The sequence below is a fragment of the Dipteris shenzhenensis genome, chromosome 31, assembly GCF_047967505.1.
Source record: "Dipteris shenzhenensis isolate YYH24624 ecotype China chromosome 31, Dip_SZ_1.0, whole genome shotgun sequence".
Lineage (NCBI taxonomy): Eukaryota > Viridiplantae > Streptophyta > Polypodiopsida > Gleicheniales > Dipteridaceae > Dipteris > Dipteris shenzhenensis.
The window spans coordinates 25,198,485-25,221,220 of NC_141626.1; the positions used below are offsets into that span (position 1 = coordinate 25,198,485).

General features: G+C 41.6%; 1 protein-coding gene and 1 pseudogene across 1 annotated transcript; both read right to left on the reverse strand.

The window, feature by feature from the left end:
• Positions 1-633: 633 nt before the first annotated feature.
• LOC147881248 (U2 spliceosomal RNA) lies at positions 634-738 on the reverse strand (annotated as a pseudogene).
• Positions 739-8,082: 7,344 nt separating this feature from the next.
• On the reverse strand, positions 8,083-12,988 carry ZEU1 (P-loop containing nucleoside triphosphate hydrolases superfamily protein). Its single transcript, XM_087369711.1, has 5 exons — positions 12,537-12,988; positions 8,992-9,103; positions 8,828-8,887; positions 8,641-8,745; positions 8,083-8,547 (listed from the first exon to the last, which is right to left on the reverse strand). Exons 1-5 carry the CDS (start codon positions 12,827-12,829, stop codon positions 8,425-8,427), a joined length of 693 nt encoding a protein of 230 aa, XP_087225837.1. The 5' UTR covers positions 12,830-12,988; the 3' UTR covers positions 8,083-8,424.
• Between the last annotated feature and the right edge of the window lie 9,748 nt (positions 12,989-22,736).

Sequence of the window (22,736 nt, forward strand, 5' to 3'; positions counted from 1 at the left end):
TCTAGCTCTCTCTCTCTCTCTCTCTCTCTCTCTCTCTCTCTCTCTCTCTCTCTCTCTCTCTCTCTCTCTCGGCCCCTCTATGTGGCTCTATGCTTATGCACACACACACACACGCGCGCGGACGCGGATAAAGTATTTATATTTTTATCTTTATGTAAATTTTTTTTTGTCTCGTGTCTTCTCTCTCTCTCTCTCTCTCTCTCTCTCTCTCTCTCTCTCTCTCTCTCTCTCTCTCTCTCTCTCTCATCTTATATTTACATTCAGGGGGGTCACTACAAATAAACCTTTTTATATCACATGTGTTCAAGGCCTATTTGTAAAATCCCTTATCTGTAAAAAATTTCTTAGTAAAATGTACCTTTTTCTCTCTCTCTCTCATTTTATATTTACACTCAGGGAGGTCACTACAAATAAACCTTTCTATATTGCGTGCGTTCAAGGCCTATTTGTAAAATCCCTTATCTGCTGCTATAAAAAATTTCTTAATAAAATGTACCCTTTTTCTATACAAAAATGTACCCTTTTTCTATACAAATCTATAATTTTTTTTAAAGTTACTTTAAATACTCCCTTATGTAAATTAATTTTTGTAAAATTTAGGAATTAAAAATAACCTTCTGTTGAACTCATGTGATAGGGTTATATATGATGAGTGACCCCCCCGAGTATTTACATTGATATTAAACTGATAAGAGTAGATGCTACACTTGATCTTAGCCAAAAGGCCGAGAAAGGTATGAGGCCAATAGTGGTGTAGACTGCCTTATAATTGCACACACCCCCCCCCTCTTTTTGCATTCTTGTTTATGGGATTTCTCAGCTTGCCAAGTGTCCATTGCTTATTCGACAACAAGTATAACTTCTTTCCAAATGCCTTCCCCTAATCATTGGCACTCTTGTGATCGTATTGGATATGCCCACCCACACATTGACATACGACTTATGCAGGCATGCCCAAATATCCCACAATTAATTATGTTCATGGTTTATCACTAAACATTGAGGTCATTGAAGCTAACTGTACACGGAAGCTATTATGCGCTAGTGGACCTGATAATTTGCTCTTTGATATAGACACTATAAAGTCATGCATGTATGTAGGAATAATGGTTATCGTAAGATATTCTTGCAAGATTGACCTTAAACTAACATTTGATAAAAGTGGAGTGTAATGGAGGCCATGCTATGCTTCATGCATTGCAACCTTAAATAATTTATCAACACTACATGATAGTACTACACAAACATATCGAAGGCACTCTTTTGTTCTCCTACTTGCTCCAAAAGGCACTTTGGAGACTTGAGGATAGACTCAAACAAGACACCAACACTTTCAGCTAGCCCATGCACTAGCCAAAATCAAGGCAAATTTTGTAAGAGGGGCGTTTGTTTTGAACTTAGCTATAGTTTTTACTTTGTTTCCTAGCTTGTCATATAGTGTGGATCCAATTCACCTTTTCAATGCCCTAGATTATTGCTCAATCCTTCCTTACAAAGATCATCCTTGTCGTCCACTCATCCTCTAAAACCTAGCTACTTTTATTGATCTTTCATATTTAGCCTCTTCCAAACTATAATAACAATACTTTGGCTATGACAATGAACAAATAGTGTTTTATCTTGTGTGCCTCGAATGCGAGCTTCAATGGGATCATAGTGCTTGCTCCTTTTGCAACTCACAAATTCTCCAACTTCCCTACAAGTTGCAATCTCTTTGACTCACTTGTATCTCCTTAAGTCCTTGTTTCTAATTCCTCCTTACTTCATTGTGCAATCGAATGCTTGAACTCATGTCTATGCAAATCATGTGTGGACTTTCTAGTGTCAATGCCTATATAAAGAGTGAGCTCATGATCCCTATGAAAATATAGTTGTTCATATAAATCTTCATGTAAATATTCACCATTTAATAAACTTGTAATACCTTCATGTCTTCTAGAAATCTTACTAAGCCATAAAGGCAACACAACTCCATAAATGTTGATTGGTACTCTAATTCCATCAAACATAGAACAATGGTGGATTTCTTCTTCTACGGCACGGCATCAGTGCACCTAGCACAAGCTAGTGCATTGCCATATGTCCACATCTTTGACCCATATGAATTACATTACCTATGGAAGTAGGTGATTCTAACTCTTGTGGTGCCCTTTAAGTCCAAAACATGAAGGCATGCCATCTAATGTATCTCCCCTGGTACATATGCAAGATAGGGCAACCCAAGTAAGAACATGAGGTCGGGCTTGATGTTGGCAAGATAAAGTAGAAACTTGACCAATTGTTGATAACAAGCTGAGTCTATTGGCTAACTAAGTCTTTGGTGCTTTGCTTCACCTTGATTTCTTTGGTTTTACTACCCCTTATGATCCTCCATTTGGAGTCTCTTTAGTATCCCCAAGCAACATTCTTGTCAAATTTTGATTTTCTCCTCGCAAATTTTGATTTTCTGCTCATGTTCCCTTAGTATCAACACATCCCTCATGTTTTGATTTGGGGGGATGTGTTGCCCTCCATTTCTTAAAACTCTATTGTATGATATCCATCAAAGCTCTCATCTTAGTTATATCTAGCATTAAATTGAGGTTAGTCCCTTCCAATGGCTTAAGCTCATGATATCCTCAAATACTTGGAAGAAGTTAATCCTTTGATGCCAGTCCATATCTAGTGGAGCAGGCTTCACTTATGGCTGGTCATATATATGAATGGGGAAGTTATCCTCTTCATCTTGGATTGGAAGATCTGCTGGAGGCATTTGAAGGGGTTCTTCATGAAAAAGTGTTGGTTGTAGGATTTTCTAAAGGACTGCAATCCATCTCGGAGCAAAAAGTCAATGGCCCTAGCATTGCATCCGTTGATCCTATATAGGTGCATGGATGTGGGAGGTTATGATGCGGCAGTGATTGTGGCTTTTATGGTAGTGTGAAAAGAGGTGTTGGAAGGAGGCAGGAGGCAGTGTATTGAGAGTGGATGAGCTGAGTTGGTTGGCCTAGTTATGTTATTAGTCCTTCCACTAGTTTCACCTCTCCTCTACCCTTTTCATTCATCCTCCTCACCCCATATGCATTTTTCTTTCAATTGTTTTTTTTGCTCTCCCAATTTACTAATGCAGTCTTTCCCTTTTACATGTCGTTGGAAGATTTTATTTTATCATTTTTTTTTAATTTTGTATCTTATTAATATACGAACTTAGTGGCTATGCCACCTTGTTTTAGGATCTTCTTTCCATTGTTTTGCTAAAGCCTATCGGTAGCAACTATGCTTTTTATTCCTGAAAATTTCAATGTGACACGTTATGCACTGGTCTTTTCATGACAAGGAACCTCAAAGAGTTCTCATATGTTTTGGGATCCATTTGCTCACTTTTACCTAGCCACTTTCAAACTATTCTTATGTCATGCATTCTAGCTCTTTTTACATGGCTCCTCTCAAGCAAAACTATTAATCAACCTGTGACCTTGTGTATGTATCATTCTTATTACCTTGGGTGCAAAGTATCAGTGACCATGGGCTATGATGACTAAGTGCATCATCACGAAGAAGTTTTGTTGTGACGCCTATTACCTTCAAGGCAGGTAGAGACAGACAGATAGACAAACAGACAAAGAGACAAAGAGAGAGAGAGAGAGAGAGACACACACACACACACACACAGAGTTGTTTGAATTTTTGGTTAGTTAAAAGTTTGAGTAGCTAGCCTGATTTGGACAACTGGCCTTTTGTTCTAGTTCATTTATTTAGACATTTAACTATAAGTGGTGGGGATGGTTTACCCAAAGATATGGCTTCAACAATATTCAGCTAAGCTCCTCTCACTCCTTATGCTCTAATAGAACTAATTGTCATGATAATGGTATTTCCAAGAATGCTGTGAGAGTAAGATCGATAATGGACATGGTCTAGAGCCTTTGATAGTGAATTACCATGGTGGTTAGGCTTGCTTGTACATGCTTGAGGTCACGTAGTACCACACACATGGGGTGGTTGGCTATATATCATTGGTAATAGCTATGTACTATGGCTAGACCACTCGGGTTACTGTGTGCTAGACGATATTAGCATGGAGTGCTTATATGGAGGACTGGCATGGCATGGTATCAATTTTGTTCTCATGTCGATGTCCTTCCATTGGTATTAGAGTTGAAGATCCTGCCGCTACACTTCCATCTAGTTGCTAGTTGTTGCTACTATAATCACAAAGAAGTTTTGTTGCGATGCCTGCCTTGAAGGGGCAGGCACAGAGAGAGAGAGAGAGAGAGAGAAAGAGAGAGAGAGAGAGAGAGAGAGAGAGAGAGAGTCAGAAAGAGGGCTGGTTGCCACTTACCTTCCCCAAGTTAATTTTTATCAATTCTTGCAGAGACACTATCGTTTAACATAGAACTTGAATCGAGACAATACAAACAAAAAGTGTAAAGCTTGAAGTCTTGTACAACGTTTTTTCAAAAAGGAGATTGAAATTTAACTTGTAGCATGAGATATCTATGATGCGCTACTTGTAGTCCAACGGTGTCTCATTTGCCCTAGAACTAGTTGTTTGCAGTTTGTTGGGAGTTTGGTTTTATACTTCCATTCCAATGTATCAAATTGTCCAAACTTCCTAGCCCTTTTTTTTCTTAAATAGAGCAAAGGAGGGTGTCAATTATCCATCCAAAAGAAAAAATGACTTGTTTTAAGTGTGTATCCATCCCCAAAATCTCTTCTGCTGACCATTAAAAGCAAAAAATGACTTATGTTTTTCTAGGTTTTGTTGTCCGGAGAGTTTCCAACTAGCTTTAGTTGCTCATTTCCACATTTTGGCTCAAGGTTTGTGATGTTCTTTGACTTCTTGTAGCTCAAATTCAAGATTAAAGCTTCGTACTTGCAAAGTTCGGTTCAAGATGAACTTCAAGATGCAGTGGTGATACGACTTCAACACGTTGAAGTCCTTATTGGTGGTTTCTTTTGTTTTTTCTAATTTTCACATTTCTTTAAGTTCTTCTCGCACATACTCTAGACCAAGATGGAGGAGTTTGATCTACCCATGTCTGCTTCTATGGGTAGTCCATTTGGAGGAGTTTGTGATTTTGGGACCGACTTTGGGTGTGGAGCCTCTAGATGATGTCATGCATGAAAACATCGAAGAGGATTTATTGGATGATACTGTGGCTAGTTTTTTCATGTTTTAGAATATAGAATGGTGATCTGAAGGTCTAGAGAATAAAGTTGATAATAATATTCAGCATGCTATAGGTCTATAGTCTTGTCCTTCATGCAAACTCATTGGTCATGTCATGTATAAATCACACCATTGGGTGGAAAGGGAGATTTGGTGCCACCAATTATATCACTAGTTGTCTCTCCAGCCTTTGTAGGAGTCAAATGCAATCAACACCTTCACATAGAAGTGGCAAGAATTGCATAGCTTGCGTCAGACATCGAGAACTTACGTGCCCTAGAGGCCAATTTCTCTCAAGGGTAAGGTTTGTAAATGGTGGCTCAATTTTGGATCAGTGCAAGATGAATAATCAACCAATGACACAATATATCAATGAGTGTCAAGCAACTACTATGTGAAGCTTATGTGCCTTTGGTTTGACCAAGTCTCCTACCTTTATGAAACTACCAATTCTCAAGCTACCTTTATGAAACTTATAAATAGAATCTTTTGACCCTATCTTGGTAAGTTTGTTCTAGGTTTTTCTTAGATGATATCCTCATCTATAATAAGATAAAAGCGAAATATTTTGACCACTTCAACTATTGTTTATGCTGCTCCAAGAGAATTTATTATTTGCTAAAGAAAGAAAATGCAAGTTCTTTATTATGGAGGTAGGCTATTTGGGTCATATTATCTTTATGGGAGGGATACATATGGACTAAATAAATGTTGAGTCTATTTTGACTTGGCTTGCACCAATTCACATAGTTGAATTACAATTTTTTATGGGGTTTTATTGCAAGTTCATTAAGGACTATGCAAAGATTGGTGTTCTTATGATGCAGCTATACAAGGAAATGAAAAGACCGTTGTGGGGGGGGGACCCCAACAAAGAGAACTATGAAAACACATTTCTTCTCTTATGAATTTCCCTTATCCAAAATTGTTAACATCATTGAAACAAGAGAAGAAGATAAGCTACCACTAGAACCAAGATGTCTACTTTATATGAAAACATTCAAAGGTTCTTCATCAAATTCTACATTCAAAAACAAACGCAACATGAAGTGATACTTTTGTGGCAACCAACGTTACTATGAAAAGGACTACTATACCAAGAAGACTCGACAAACCTTGCTGAAGGTAGCAGAGAAAGAAAAAGCTAAAGATATAGTCTGCTATAAGACTATGATTGGGCTTAGTAGGCTCAACTCATTAATATTCCAATGATATTCCACTTTCTATTTGTAAACAAATAGACCAAATATCATTATGGGACTAGAGAGCCCAAATGAGTCTAATAGTAATACAACTGTAGTGAGTACCAAGTCATGGACATGTGTGTTGTCACTAAGGTAAACAAGCCATGAAGCTTCCCATGGACTATTGCTAGGATTGAGGTCATCCATTTGTGAGAAGAATTATTAGACAAATTTATATATATAGATATGATAAATTAGAACATGAAGCCTTCTTGCAAGTTTGCATATGATCATTTATGTGTGCATGGCTATGCATTCCACTTGGCTCTAACAACATAACAAACCAATTGAGACTACATGCACAGTAGCAAAGGTAAAGCTAAAACCAAGACAAAGTCCTCAAAACCAAGTAGCAAAGGTATAGCTAAAACCAAGACAAAGTCCTCAAAACCAAGTCGGGCCAACTCTATCCAAATCAGGGATACCTAAGTCAATGGATAACAATGGATAACAAAAGTTTCAAGCCTATACTCCACTCTATCCTACAACGCCGACCTTGACATGCTTCAACTCAAGTCAATAAGAACCCTATATTCATGAGTCAATAGTAACTTTTAATTTGAGAGCCTTTGGCTCCAAAAACACTGAACTTTCAGTAGTTGCTATGTTCTTAGCAATCACAATGCAACTCTGATTGCAGAATTTGAGCCCCTTCAATTGAAGCTGTGTAGGGAATGCCCACTTGTGAGCCAACATACAAGAACATAGGGCACATCAAAGGATTCTAGAAACCAATCCATAGCTATTTTGGTATCACAAAGGCTGGCAATGGATTGGCAATGTCTGCCATCACAACGATATAAACCATTGTGAAAATGGACAACGGACTCTAGAGTTGATCATTAACTCCAAATCACTTTTGAGCATCAGAGGGAGCAGAGCAAACTGAGTAACATGCCAGGTTTTGTAGCCATGAAAATTGGCCAAGAAAAGTGAGGCACAGCAGCCTTAGAAGCATCATTTATCTTCACTTTTGAGCAGTACGTTGACTGTTTATTGTTGGTAGCTTACTGTACTTTCGTGAATAGCGGTCCCCTTTAGTGCTGCCATCTCTGCTGAACTTTTCTAGATCTGAGCTTATCTATTTCTGCACTGATGTGAGATTTTCAGACAACATTGAGGTCCTCTACCATCTCAATCCGCTACAGGAGTAGCTATAGGTTGTTGTCACTTCTCTGACATACCAGTTGATGTCCCTTCACTGACATACCCATGTCCAAGTAATCACTTAAGACCGTCAAGCTGTCCTCTATCCTTTGCATGTCATTATTTTGCATAAAGTTCCTGAAGAGCCATTTGAACAAGATCCTGAAGAGCTTTCTATGGTTTGTCATTATTGGATACCATTGCCACTCACTCTAGAGCGCTCTTGTTCACGCAACCATGCATTCAAATACACAGATGTGCTCATCGCCACTGCACAATCTTCCCATTTCTGAAAGAGTCCAATCTTTCCGAGAAAAAGCCCATTCCAGTCAGACATGTAAGCCATTGTAGCTTACCTTTGAGCCCCATGATCATCGCAATATGGTAGAACTCCAACAATTATCTTCACTAGAATTAAGTGACCAACCTCCTTCAACGATTGCATTCTTTTTTCGTCCAATCTGAACTGAAGACTGGATCTCAAATAGAAGAAAAACTATTACAAATTCAAATAGAGAAGTATAATACATGGAAATTTTTGGATATATTGCTCATTTGCCCACTATTTTGTATCTATAATCAAGTTCAAGTACTTCTAATGGTTGCCATCCATGCATCTTATAATTCAATTTGAATAAGACATTCTCACCCACACAGGGCCACATATCGATACACTGCCACAAACACACAAAAAAGGATCGGTCCCACCCGGCGTACACTTGAAAGTTCCAAAGGACCACAAGACAGAAACTCCTGTCCTATGTATTTGATACCAGCTGTCATGGAGGCATCTCTCATTATCTCCAGCAATGGTCAACTGATGGTATAGCACTAATTCCCTTCTCCAGCAAACAAGGATGGAGCAACTCGGTCAGGGTAAGCTCAGGTTCTAGAGGGCCACAAGCACAGAAGTTCCTGCCCTTCATTGCAATTGTTGATAATTTTAATGGAGGCATCTCTTATTATCTCCTGGACATAGTCGATCGACTGGGTAGCATCAATACCCTGCTCCAGGAAAGAAGGTTGGCACAAAAGAGTGAACACAACGATTGATTCTTTTGAAAACCTGTATACACATCATGGGTAGTAGAAAACCACCTGCCATGTCAGGTCCCACAGCAGTTGATATTTGTTGGAAACTTCCTTTTGAAAATCAAGCTTCTCATATCTCTCATCTCCATAACCACCTCGCTCTGCAGCAATCTACAAATTTTTGAAGAGCAAAAAAGAGTTAAATCTTTATTTGAAAAAATCAGAGCTTACACATCATAATTTGAATGAGCACCTCTGGTGGTATATTTAAGTACAAGACTAGGTCGGGTGCTGGTAGACCCACTTCAGCTGCCTGAGAAATCAGATGGAAAAGTCAGACATTGAGCCACTCCATATATTCATCCCATCGGTGTCATTTAGTAAGAGGTTCCCAAGATGACAAGAGCTGAAACAAACCTTACACCAGTTCAAGTCAAGACCCTTTGCAGCAGAAAATGCAACACCTGAGTATGAATATCGGTCAACAACAAGTGTCGTTCCTGCTCTAAGCTTTGCTTCCATCAATTGTCTGTAAGATTCATAAACAACTTTTCACGTGAGATTTTGGAGGGTCAAAGGAACCTATACATGCTGAGAAGAAAATCATCACATACTCATCTACCCTATAAATACATCTGTATACATTAAGAACTGACATTAAAAAGGCCATGCAGATAAAAGTAAAAGACCAAAATGATAAGCTCACAGACTAAATTCCTGCTCCCAATACTTGAGCATAAGTACAAGCTTGATCTTAATTCACATGTCTAAATGCTCTGCAATTTATTTATGTGCTAAACCTCTTTCAAAAGCTTAAAGTATGCCTCTAGTTAACTAGGAAAGAAAATAACCATTTCATTCCCACTTGTTACATAAACTTGAAACAAGAGCGCAAACTCCAATAATCAAAATGACTACGCATTATTTTTATTCATCATTTTCCTAGTCCTACAACACTTTACAAGCAAGGAAAAACGGATTCATTCATTTGTGAAACAAACTCTGGTTATGCAAAGGGGAAAGTGATAGCAAAAGCAATTAATCAAACATACTAAAAAGAACTATCGTAATGTTTGCGACTTTTACAAATGGCAAATCAAAGCCAAAGTGGTGGTGAGAAAAGAAGCTACTAGAGCAATGTGTCAAGCAAAAAAAGAGAACCAGGAGCACACAATAAAAAGTAAAGTGAATGCTAGGAATGAACCCACTCCCTCAAAGGTTGCTAAACTTTAAAGGTCTAGAAATAGAGCATCTCCCCCATCTTGATTTTCCTAGCTGACAAACACTGGAACAAAGCATCGGGGTGCATATGGAGCCAATTGAGACTATTGTGACCTTTTTAAGTAGACTAAAGTCCATGCAATAAGTGGCTGGAATTGGAGCACCAATAATGATACAAGCGGTATTACTTGGTGCCTTAACAAAAAAGTATTTGGGTACTGTTGTCATGACGATCAGTTGCCTTAGTATGGAGTCAATTGAGACTATTGTGTCCTTTTTTTTAGCAAAATTAAAGTCCAAGCAAAAGGTGGCTGTAATTGGAGCACCAATAAAAGATGCACATGCAATATTACTTGATGCCTTAGCGGAAGAGTATTGAAGCTTCGTAGAGAATTTGCAACAAATCTAGTGATCAAACTCTTGGAACTATCTTTGCAACACTTTAGGAAAACAAACAAAGACAAGAGACAGGCAGAGATCAAGAGATGAAATTGTGAAAACTAAGGTAAATGACAATCACAATTTTTAAAATATGCTTATTGTGGCAAACCTAGCCACCATTTGAAATATTATTACAAGAGGTGAGCTGGAAGTACTACCGTTCAAGCATCCATCTAGAAGTGAAGGTAATGGAGTTTACGACAATTGTACGTCTGGACCTGACTTTAACGATCATTATGATCATGACGTATTATTCTAAACTCATGGTTCTAGTTGTAAGGCACACTAAATTGCATACATGGTATCACGCACAAGTCTTGATTTTAGTTAGTTATGCCTCTTCAACTAAGATGTTGAAGCGTTGTAGAGAATCTTGGCCTTGACATATGTATCTCTATAGTAATTGCTTTAAGGTATTGTAGCTTGGATAATCTAGTCATGTGTGTTGATCGGCTTGAAAGAATCTAGCTCTGTGTGGGCAGAGCTACTTGTGAACTTTCCTATGAGCATTTTTGTGTCCCTACTTGAATTGATGGGAGGATTTGACAAGGATTTTAACATCTTGAAGAGTTGTAGCATGTGTATGCTTGATTGGTTGCATGAAGCTACTGAACTTGACACGCGAGCTTGTGCATGAGAGCCTAGGACAAAAGATAACTATCTAGTCCTTGATTGCAACTTCTCATTCCTGCTTTCTTCACCAATGCCACAGTATGTTGTCTTGGTCTTTATATATGTAAGTCTACAGTAATTACTTTGAGGTCGTGTTGCTTGGATGATTTAGCCCTATGGGAGTCACCAACTTCAAAGAATCTAGCCCTATGTGAGTGGTTCCACTTGGACTTCCCTATAGGAGTGGTAATATGGTTTTGTTATCTCCTTGCTCAATTTAAGGGAGGGATTGATAAGGATTTTAACATCTAGCCTTATCAAGCCTTTGATGGCAAATTCTCCTTCATATCTGGATCCCTGTGCTTTCTCCACCACCCTCCAAGGTGTAAGTGAGATGATGGACTGTAAGAGTTAAGTCCAAAACCAGGACTAACTATAATTGTCGGAATGGCAGCCCATGACAAGGTTGAGCTAGAACCATCATGTAATGGACACAAAGGCTAAGCAGATATACTTCTGTTAAAACCCAAACATTGCTAGATGTAAATCATCCCTCCTTACATTGATACTTGGCTAACGCATGAGAACGCTTTGCAAACTCAATTTCATAAAGAACATGATTGCACAAGCTTGTGCAAGTGATTCACGACTGAGAGAGAGAGAGAGACTGTGCATGAGATTCATCACATCATACTCAGAACTGCTGCATGACAAAAGGCTGAGAGTTTATACTAACTACTCTCTTTATCAAAGGACCAATGAACACAATGGTCGGCTTCCCTCCAAGATGGGGACTGTAGGCCTGCTCCGAGGCCTGTCAGGCTTCCATGGTCGAAGAGAAGTCCAGTACCAGAAGATTTGCATGGCTGCCCTGAGATCAAGTAACACAAGTGAAGCTAAGCTCACAATCTGCAAGCAAACAAATAAATAGAAGGGGGATCCCCAATACAACTAAAGCAGGAAACCGCGAGATAGCCAAAGTCTGAGAAACCAGAAAAATGCAGTCTATATGGAAAGAAGGGTGGCTATAGGGCTAAGATACCAAACAAACTCGACCCATAAATAATGTGTCAAGACCCCCCATCCACAGATGACCTCTGGCTGCATGAGAGCTTAAGCTATAGACTTATGATAGCTTGAAGAGATGCTTGCAATGCTGTTATTTATCCTGTAAGGCTGACAGGATCATCACATCATCTCTCTCTCTCTCTCTCTCTCTCTCTCTCTCTCTCTCTCTCTCTCTCTCACAGTCCCAGCCTGTCCCTAAAATAGGGCTCTCTATACACAAGCAGTCTGTAGAATGTATGAATAGCATCACAAGGTATAACTCAGTCAAGAGAGTAAACTTCAAATACATCGCACTAAATCTCCCCCGTTATCTCACATCAAGTTAATATTTCCATGAGGAGAACAAATTCACTAGTTTACAGGTCAGAACGCCTTAACATAAGGTTTTATTGTAAGAGCACATTGGCTTGCTATCGAGTGGAATGGAACTCGACAAGGATATACGCAGACAAATCCACAATACACAAAGCCAAGTGATAAAGCGTATATGGATAAGCCAAGAAAGGCCGTGCAGATTGGCCGGTATCGCAATGACATCCGTTCAGCTACTATGAGAAGAAACCAAGGGGCAACAAATCTAAAGGAAGACTCTGCCCCTATTTTTTGTAAAAACACCTTACCTCTTTTCCCATCGATTCGCAGAGAACAGCAAATGCACTGTGCTATCATCTAGCTCGGTTTTGCTGGACAGATAAGAAGAGATCATCCGTCCCACAGTCGTATTTCGATCTGGAAATCGCCATGCTTCAACAGGAATCCCCCGTTTCTCCAGAAAAGAAACTAGGTGTGAACACTGAGAGCTTTTACCACTACGATCCAAGCCCTCGAGAACGATGAGGGCACCACGTTTCTGAGGAAGGGCCAAGGATCCCATAACAGAAGCTCTGAAATTGGGTATGAATGCATTCAACATGGAAAGATTGTTGAGCAGCCAGATGTTTTATATGAAGGAAGCACTGTGAATTGGCGGGAACACTAGCATCTGGCAATTTCCCGCCCTAAAGATGAAAGTAAACAACACAAAATACATTTGAAAATCCCAATGCTCTGATGAAGTGCCAGTGTTCACAGAAAACCTAGTTATATTTTTGCTAAAAATTATGGAACTTCTCAAGAAACACCTTCAACATTTGAAACCTCCAATTTCGTGATTTATTTCCAGAAGCCACCCAAAGAGTGCCCATTGTTGCGGCACTTAAAAATGGGGCGAGCAGGTTGTCATGGGCACAGCCTTTACGCATCTGCCCGCCCAAACATCGTAAAACATTTGAACATCCCATTTATTAGGCTCTTCTAGTAGGAAAGCAGCCATAATGGGTGCCCATTCCATGGGCAGCCAACCTTCCCATTTACTAAACTGTTCTACCAGGAAAGCAGCCCATTGGCTGGTATAATGGGTGCCCATTCCTTGGCTGCCCATGGATGGGCAAATTTTGGGCTTGACATGGTAGCAAAAAGGAAGCAGTGAAGAGAGTGTGGTGGGGACTGTGTGAAGCCCAAAGTGTCTGCCATGGGTTTTATTTATTCCCATTGGGATGCGAGGATTGCCTATGGTAGGTGGAGCCTCACAATGTAAAAGACCCTTACTAGCACCTCCTTGCTATATTTGAAAATCCCAATCGTTTTGTGAGAAATTTATTAATCCTATATTGGAGAATCGAATTCTCCTTTGTGAATTTGCACATGTAAATTTTTTAAAGTGTTAGTTGAGTTGGGTTGCTTCTTAGGAGACCTTCACACTATTAAAAGGAAATGTAAAACACGTTAAAAATATCATTTACGTTCACTTTGCATGGCTTAGCTATACTACGAGGTAGTACCCTCCTTCACTTTTGCACTCTTGTTCTTTTTTGTAATTTTATTTAGCTACCTCCTTAGGGGTAGTGCTATAGTGAAGGATTGAAACTTCTTTCACTCGAGTGAAAGAAGTTTCAATCCTCCACTATAGCACTACCCCTAAGGAAGTTCGGCATGAGCCACTTACTTCTCACAGTTTGCTCGGTGGTCGAAATTCTTCCCCTAGAGAGTTGTTGAGGAGAACCTCTAAGGTTTTTGAAGGTCCCAAGATGGTGGTTCAAGTGGAAAATGAAGTGCAGTGAGTGTCCAGTTCAGACAGGGTACCAGATGAAGAACTCCTGAAGCTTACCACTGGAAAAGAGTTCTCAAGGACAAGCCACCTGATAAAAGGGTACTCTGTGAAAGTAACCATAGTGTTGGCATGTAGTCTTCCTGCTCGATGTCCAAACAGTTCAAAGACATTGCCTGTAATATGGGCCAAGTGTTCAGAGTGTCTTCAGACAAGTGGAAAACACAAACACGTCTCCACTCCTGACAACAAGGTGCCAGCAGTCGGAGTATAATCGGAAAGTAATCAGACTACAAAGCTATCACGAGATGTATAAAATGAATAGAGAGGAAACCTTGCAAAGGTAGTATGTTTCTTGTATATTATGTTTAAGCAGAGAATACATCAACGCAACAACTCTCTTCAACAGGAGCTAATACATGGCTTATATAGCCATCCGAGATCAGTCCGACTGTTGTACATTAAGTTTCAAAATGTAACAATCATTGTCCAAAACATTATGTGGTGGATCAGGCCACTAAGGAGTGTTGTTAGGGACAGTTACAACTGTCCCTACAGTTACAAAATGATCCCACTACTTTGTTCTAGTAACTCCCTCTTGCCAGAGGTGTATTTATCATATCCCATGGTAAGTGTCCATGTGGGTGGAGGCTGTGCCTTCAACACCTGGCACTTCCAATGGAGAGGCTTTTTTACAAAAACTCGGGGACATGAACCCCTTTCTACTGGAAATACTCCTTCAAGTGAACCTTGAAGGTATGTGAAGCATTGAGGTCAATCATTGTTCCCCGAGTGACAACTAGATCTGCAGTCTCGGCCTCATAAGTATATGCAGCTAATGCGAAAGCATCATTGGCAATTGTAAAGAGTCTTCCTTTCAAGTTATTCCACATCTCCTAGGATGTCCTGACCAGTTGATTCTTCAACTTAGTAAATTCATATGTACTAGGAGTATGCCGTCTACTTCATCGGCCATTTCCCTGAGTTGTTCTACATTTTGTAGTGCATGAATCTGCTGCTTTAACAAAATATTCTCAATTTGAAGGTCACTATGATCCGCGATCGATCGAGCTAGACAAAGAATTCGTCCTTCATTTCTTGGAGCCCACCTGTTACAGTAGGCATGCAATCTTGTTGTACCTTAACGTGGGCTGTTAGCTTTGCAATATGTTTGTTTTACTGCTCCTTAGACTTTGCATATTCTTTCTCAAAGTGCTGCAAGTTTGGCCTGTGCAGTGGCAAGCTGTTGCTACATTTCAGACTGTTTGAGTGTGAATTCCTGCACTGCCTCTTTGTCTTTCTACAACTATTGGACCTATTGCTACAGCTTTGCTTGTTTGTTCTTTTGGTGTTCAAAGTACTGTTGGAGTACGAGCAGGGCATTGTCAGCCTGCATACTTGACACTTCTGCTGGTGCTGCCAATGCTTGTGTTTCCTTAACAAGAGTTTCCTGCAAGTCTAACTTGCAGATTGGAGATAAATTTTCAAATGGGGTCTTGGGGGCTGAGTTGAGGAATAACCGGGCCACGTCGTCCTCGGGCTTCAGCCATGTTTCCTTTGGCATCATCGCTTTAGCTCGTTGGTTGAGCTTGATCTTTTTGGTTGATTTCTGTTCTGCTTGCTGAGGAGGCATCTCCTCCTTGGCTAGTGGCGTGTCCCAAAGTGTGTCTACTAAGGACTTACCATATACCCCTTCCAATGCTTCATCTTGAGAATACTGTGCTGCTTGCATTCGATCCTCTTGGTATTGTATAATCATGTTTGGCATCTCTTCTTTGCTATGTGCTACAAATTCGAACAATGTTGTAATGAAGAGTACAATCTTGGAATGTGCATTAGAGGTAGTCAAATCCTTCTTTGCAATCTCACTCATCAGACGTGAGTGCAATAGGTGAGCCCAACTTTTGCACGTGCCCTTCTCAGCTACACGGAAGACTGCATAGGAATCCAGGCTGTTGGCACAGAGACATCATATGTTGGCTCTTTCCCACGACTTCCATAGGAAGAGCAGGGTATTCTCAATATGCAAGGTTCCGAGGCTTTTTGTCGCCTACAGATATATCGGGATTGTCATTTGTAGTATACTTGTAGCTTAGGACCTCGAGTTGTATTCCGGTGAGAGATGTAGGCTTAAGTGTGGTAAGCAAACATAGCGCATGCACGTGTAAAAGGAACATGTATCATCATGGTTGAAAGAAGATTGCAAATGAGAAGAACAGAGTAAAGAAAGAGTCCAGCAACAGTGCGCAGGCAGTACCAGTAGAGCTGTTCGTCGCAATTGGGGAGATTTGCACGGAGGCAGTTCATGTACCTGCGGATGAACCGTGGATCATTGACAGTGGTGCATTGTACCACATGACTAGTCGGAAGGATTGGTATACCTCTCTACAGCCGGTAGGGAATGACATCCTGGTAGCAGTCGGCAATGATGCAAAATGTCCAGCAAAAGGAAAAGGTACGATTGCTCTCAAGTCAGATGGAGTTGTAAAACAGTTGTCCGATGTTCTTTATGTGCTAGACATCAAGAGGAACTTGTTGTCCGTTTCTGCGATCACGGATCGGGACCTGAAAGTTTAATTCAATAAGAATGGTGCACAGATCCTGGATCTTCAAGGAAAGGTCATTGGTAAAGGTACATGGCACAACAACATTTACGAACTCTCAGCTTTCAGTGCTCAAGCGGATGTGAAGAACACTAAGATGTGGCATGAGAGGTTTGGTCATCTAAACCTTAGTTCTTTGAAGGAGATGCATAAAAGTGGAATGATTGCAGACCTACCAAAAATTTCAGATCTGCCCGAAGTATGTGAAGCTTGCATGATGGGCAAGCAGCATTGGCAGCCCTTTCCTAAAGAGGCCAACAGGGCAAAGGCTCCTCTAGAGCTCGTTCACACAGACCTCTATGGAAAGATGGAGACGGAAGCTTTGGGTGGTTCCTACTACATGACGCTGATCGATGACTACAGTAGAAGGATATGGATATACTTCCTGAAGACTAAAGATGAGGCTTTTAGTAGGTTCAAGGAATGGCATGTAATGGTCGAGAAAGAAACGGGGAGGAAGGTGAAGAAGTTGAGATCAGACAGAGGTGGAGAGTTCACATCAATTGAATTCGAAAGTTACTGCAAAAGTCATGGAATCAAGAGGTAGAGACCCCCGCCACATACATCACAGCAAAATGGAGTAGCAAAACGCAAGATGCGCGTCATCTACGAAATGGGCCAGAGTATGATGAAAGGGAAAGATTTGCCAAAGACTTTTTGGGCTGAAGCATGTAACACTGTAGTTTACATCCTGAATCATAGCTACACGAAGGCTGTGAACGGGATGACTCCACTACAAGCCTTTTCTGGTAAGAAACCTTCAGTTGCACATTTCAGAGTTTTTGGATGTGACTGTTTTTTGTGCATGTCCCTGACGTTACTAGGACCAAATGGGAACCGAAGAGCCGGAAGTGTATTTTCTTGGGCCATAGTGAAGAGGCGAAGGGTTACCATCTCTATAACCCTGTTACCAAGAAGGTAATTGTAAGTCGCGATGTGGTCTTCTCAGAACAGCTGCATCAATTGGAGGAGGATGCTTCCTTCCCAAACAACCAGGACTAGGATATCCATCCAGTACCGCCACCAATAGCAGACTGAACTCCCCCAATGGTGCTTGGGAGGATTCAAGACAAAGAAGATGAAGAAGAGCCTGCAGAACCACAACGGCAATGGCCATTCCCGTAGTGGGTGAAGCAGCTTTTGGACGGCAGAGAACCTCCAACCATTGAGGAGGAACCATCCGAACATCGCCGGTCCAAGAGATTAGAGGAGCAAAGAAGGGCGCCGGAACACTTGGTCAACTATGCTTTGATGACAGAAGTGATCCGTGCTGATGAACCCAAGTGTCTTGAAGAGGCACAGGGCGATGATAGGTGGATGGAGGCTATGCAGTCGGAGTATGGCTCCATAATGAAGAACAACACTTGGGACCTTGTGGATCGACCACCAAAACGCAAGGTAATCGGAACCAAGTGGGTGTACAAGACCAAGTACAAGTCCAACAGCACGTTGGATAAGTACAAGGCTCGGCTCGTGGCAAAAGGATTTGCACAGGTACATGGTTTTGATTATCAAGATACTTTTTCCCCCACAGCTTGACTAACCACAATTCGCAGTGTTTTGGCTTTAGCTACCCAGGGAAGTTGGCCCGTGTTTCAGATGGATGTGAAATCCGCCTTTCTGAATTATCTCAAGGAGGAGGTATATGTGGAACAACCACCAGGTTTTGAGATCCCCAGTTCATAAGGTAAAGTCTACAAACTGAAGAAGGCACTTTATGGGCTGAAACAAGCCCCACGAGCGTGGTACCAGCGAATTGATGCCTACTTTCTGCAAAACGAGTTCAGGAGGAGCCCATGTGATGCAAATTTGTATATCTTCAGAGAAGGAGGCAGGTGTATGATCGTGGTCCTTCATGTGGACGACCTTGTCATAACACGGAACCATGAAGAGAAGATCTCGCAGACAAAGCATTTGATAGGAAGAGAGTTTGAGATGATAGACCTCAGACTTATGCATTTCTGTTTGGGGATTGAAGTTTGGCAGGAGCCAAAATAGGATCTTCATTTCACAGCTGAAGTATGCTGGAGAGATACTGAAGGCATTTGGCATGGCTGAGTGCAAGACAGTTGGTACCCCTATGGAGGTTGACGCGAAGCTCTCAAACGAGGATTCATCACCACTGGTGGACGAAGCGAAGTACAAAAGGCTTGTGGGCAGCTTGATTTACCTGTGCAACACATGGCCGAACATCAGTTTTGTGACTAGTGTACTAAGCAGGTTTTCTACCCGGGAGAACCATTGGAGGACAGGGATGCGGGTGCTAAAATACATCAAAGGCACACTTGATTATGGCATCACCTATACCAAGGGCAACATCTTGACCGGATTCTGTGACTCAGATTGGGCAAGAGATGTGGACAGCAGGAGATCAGTGACAGGGTACTGTTTCTCACTTGGATTTGGAGTTGTGTTATGGGTCAGCAAGAAGCAACCCACAGTTGCTCTTTCTTCTATCGAGGCCGAGTACAAATCTGCATGCTTTGCTTCTCGCGAGGCAGTGTGGTTGAGGAGGATTTTGGGGGACATGGGTGCAGTGTAGAACAAGCCTACGCAGTTATCATGTGACAATCAGAGTTGCATGGCGATTGCAAAGAACTCGGTGTTCCACGCTCGCACAAAACACATTGAGATTCAATATCACTTTGTACGTGAGCTCATCATGGATGGAGAGGTCGACTTGGTGTACTATCCGACTACAGAGAATGCTGCAGACATCTTCACGAAGGCTCTTGGAAGAGACTTGCTGGAGAGGCATCTTCATCGACTTGGCATTGGGCCGAAAAAGTAAGTTCACTTGCGGGTGGACATTGAGGGGGAGTGTTAGATATCAATGCTCCACTCTCATGTAACTATGTGGGAACCAGCTAACTCTACTTGTAAGCCCCCCATATGAGGAGAAGGCATTTGAGTAGCTCGGTTATCCGGTAGGTCCTGGTTTGGACACCAGATGGGGGCCATGTGTGGCCTGATGGCTGGACGACTTCAGATAGAGTTGGCACACCACCAACTAGGCTACATGCAAGTGCGGGAAGGCATCCCTTGACTGACCGCACTAAGGGTAGATGGAGCATTTCCCAAGGCAGCCCATTCTCGGGTTGCGGGGCCCATTTGGAGTCTCAGATGATCCCAGATGGCTCTGGGCCGAACGATTCTATTGTATGGTCGGTGGCCTATTTCCCGATCCCCAGTCAACTGTTTTAGGCAGACTGGGTCGGTCACCTAATTGAGCCTAACCGACTATGACTGGTGGCTATATAAGAGCAAGCCCGTGAAGCCCATTTCATCACTGGCTACAGCAACCCTGATTCCTTAGCATCCAGCCTCCGTCTTCTACTGTTTCCAGCACGCCATCGAAGCTTCTTTCACAGGAGCGTATAGTTGGGAGGCAACACCATCTATTGTATCAGTTCTACAGTAATCAAATTTTTGATTCTCCATACTATCTTGTTTTCTCTCTTGCGTAGGAGATCTTGTTATCTGTTGAGCACAGACATTGTATTATTTTCTTATAGGCTTGCGTGATGATGTTGTATCGCTTCAATCGGCTCCCGTTTATGGTTGTGTTGAATTGGACTCCATCCAATGTTTCTAGCAGCACAGCTTGAACTTCAGATTCTTTCAGTGGTCTTGGCATTACTATGGGGACATTGCCACTTGTGTAATTCTTGAAGTACTCCGGCACTTCTTGAAGATCAGCATTTGATGGTGTTGAACTAGCCTGACATGTGCCATGTATACGGGGTGGCATAGTATTATAACCAATTTGTTTGGCTCTTGGAGACCTTTTCTTTCTTTTCTTCCTTTTTTTTTTTGGTGAATTCTCCTGATCGATCTTCATATGCACATGTGGCTTATACTTTCTAAACTTCTTACGCTGGGAACTGTGGGGTAACTTTTACGCTGGTTAGGTGTTGCCAAGTAAGGGTTTGCTACGCATACTCCTTCCAATCCCTTAGGGAACCATTCAAGAGGCGGTGGTTTTGATTTTGAGGGAGCTGGCTTTGCAAGATACAATTTGACAGTCCTTGTTTGGACTCATTCGAATTCATTGAAGTGTTCAGTCTTGGCTTTATTAGCCTTGGCTTTTGTGCGATTTCCTCCTTCAGCTTTCTTGCAGGATCTTCTACTATTATTCAACTTTGGAGGTTCAACTTTTGGGAGCTCGACTGCCATTAGGGCATGCAAAATGGCTAAGTCATTATCAAAGATTTGATCTTCAATTTCAGCATTCTCAGCCTCAGTTTCAAGGTCCCAAGGAAAATCGGAGTCATCATTGGTATGGGTACCTTCTTCAGGTTCATTATTCCACTCGAGGTCAGCCATAAAGAATGGCACCTCTAGATCAATTGGTCCTTCATGTGTGAGTGGAGGATCTACCTATAGCACCTTAGCATCTATCTATGAGAATATGGGGTCTAATGAATGGCAGTTGTTGATAGTTGCCGATGTTTGTATCTAGTTATTGACATTGCTTTGTGAATTGCCCGCTATGGCATGATGTTGCAGGGGAGCTGATTTGCTTGAGATCGTCATTGAAGATGTGTCATCCAATGCTCTAGGCACAATTGGTTTTATAACTCCTATCCCCACATTCACCCTGACTGTGGTGTCACGATTTTGGATTGTCAATCTATCAGTTCCCCAGTCATGGAGGACTGATGCTTCTCGTAACCAAGGATGTCCCAGTAAGATTTGATAGGATTTTTTTGGGAGTATCAAGATTGTGAATTGAAGGGAAAAGCAGACTCCTACGACCTTTGTTGACACACCATTCACTATTCCCAAGGGTTTAGCCCGTGAATCATCAGCAAGGCGTATGTTGAAATTAACCTTTTGCATTGATGGGAGACCCCATTCATCGTAGAGCTCCTTTGATAGGACATTTACACTTGCTCCACCATCCACTATGGCTTGGACTTCATTATATGCCTTGTGGATCAAAGGCATAGTAATGTTGCGTATGTCATCTCTCTCACCCATCCACATAGGGATATCTTCAATGTCATTCATAGGTGGAGGGGAATTTGCGAGTTCATTCCATCTTTTGAAACTCTCCCAAAGATTGGGACAATTCCATAGGAGGATTCCGATGGGAATTGACACAGGGCAACTCGAGTGCTAGAGAGTGCGGCTCCTTCAAGTTGACGTGGCAGTACATTATGTTGTGGAGTCTATTATTGGAACAGAGGCTCGAGTACAGTATCAATACTTTGTGGGGCCAAGTCATGGATTGGATCTTGAGCTTGTTTCTCAGCCTCAAATTGAGCTTGTTCCTTTTCTACCCATTGTTGAAGTGCCTAAAAATGAGCCTTCTCCACTTCTACATTTGGTTCACCTCCGACTCCAATGCTCGCCAAATCTGCATACAACTCCGCTGCAACCACTGCCTCCAACAATCCTCTACCCCGATTCCACCCCTAAAATTCAAGAAATCCCTTTAACTCCTTCACGCCACAACATGGTTGGAAGCCGTCACGAGACGATGATGGGGATATTGACCTTGATGCAAAGGCTGACAATTTCTTTAATCGCAGAAATAATAACAATCAAGGCAGGTGCCCCCTGGGAAAACTCGAACTTCCCAAATATAATGGTAGGGGAGATCCAGCCTGTTTCTAACAGCATTTTGATGCCGCATGCCGAGTAGGTGGAGATCAATCCCATGAAACCAAGGTGGCTTGGTTTCCCATCGCCTTACAAGATGATGAAGCGTCTGAATGGTACCTAGACCTTCTAGTGGAATAGCGAGCCACATGGGACCTACTTCAAACATAATTCAAAAGGCGCTTTCAAATGGAGAGGCTACAAGATGATCCCGCTCTCCAACTAAGCAAGATCGAACAAGGCCGTCAAGAAGATGTACGCACGTAGTGGGCAAGATGAAAAGATTAATCGCCAAATGTGGCCCATGCCCTGATGCAAAGTACCTCATGGCCTGGTTCATTGTGGGACTAAGGAAGAAAATCCAGAAGGATATGAAAAAGATTAGTAGCTATAAATCATTCAGTGCTGCACATGTGGCAGCCATTGACATCGAGGATGGCATGACCGACTCTGATACCAGCAGTGATGACGATGGCAGATCCAGTGCACAAGATAAGCGCTCTAAAAAGGGCAAATCCAAGTCC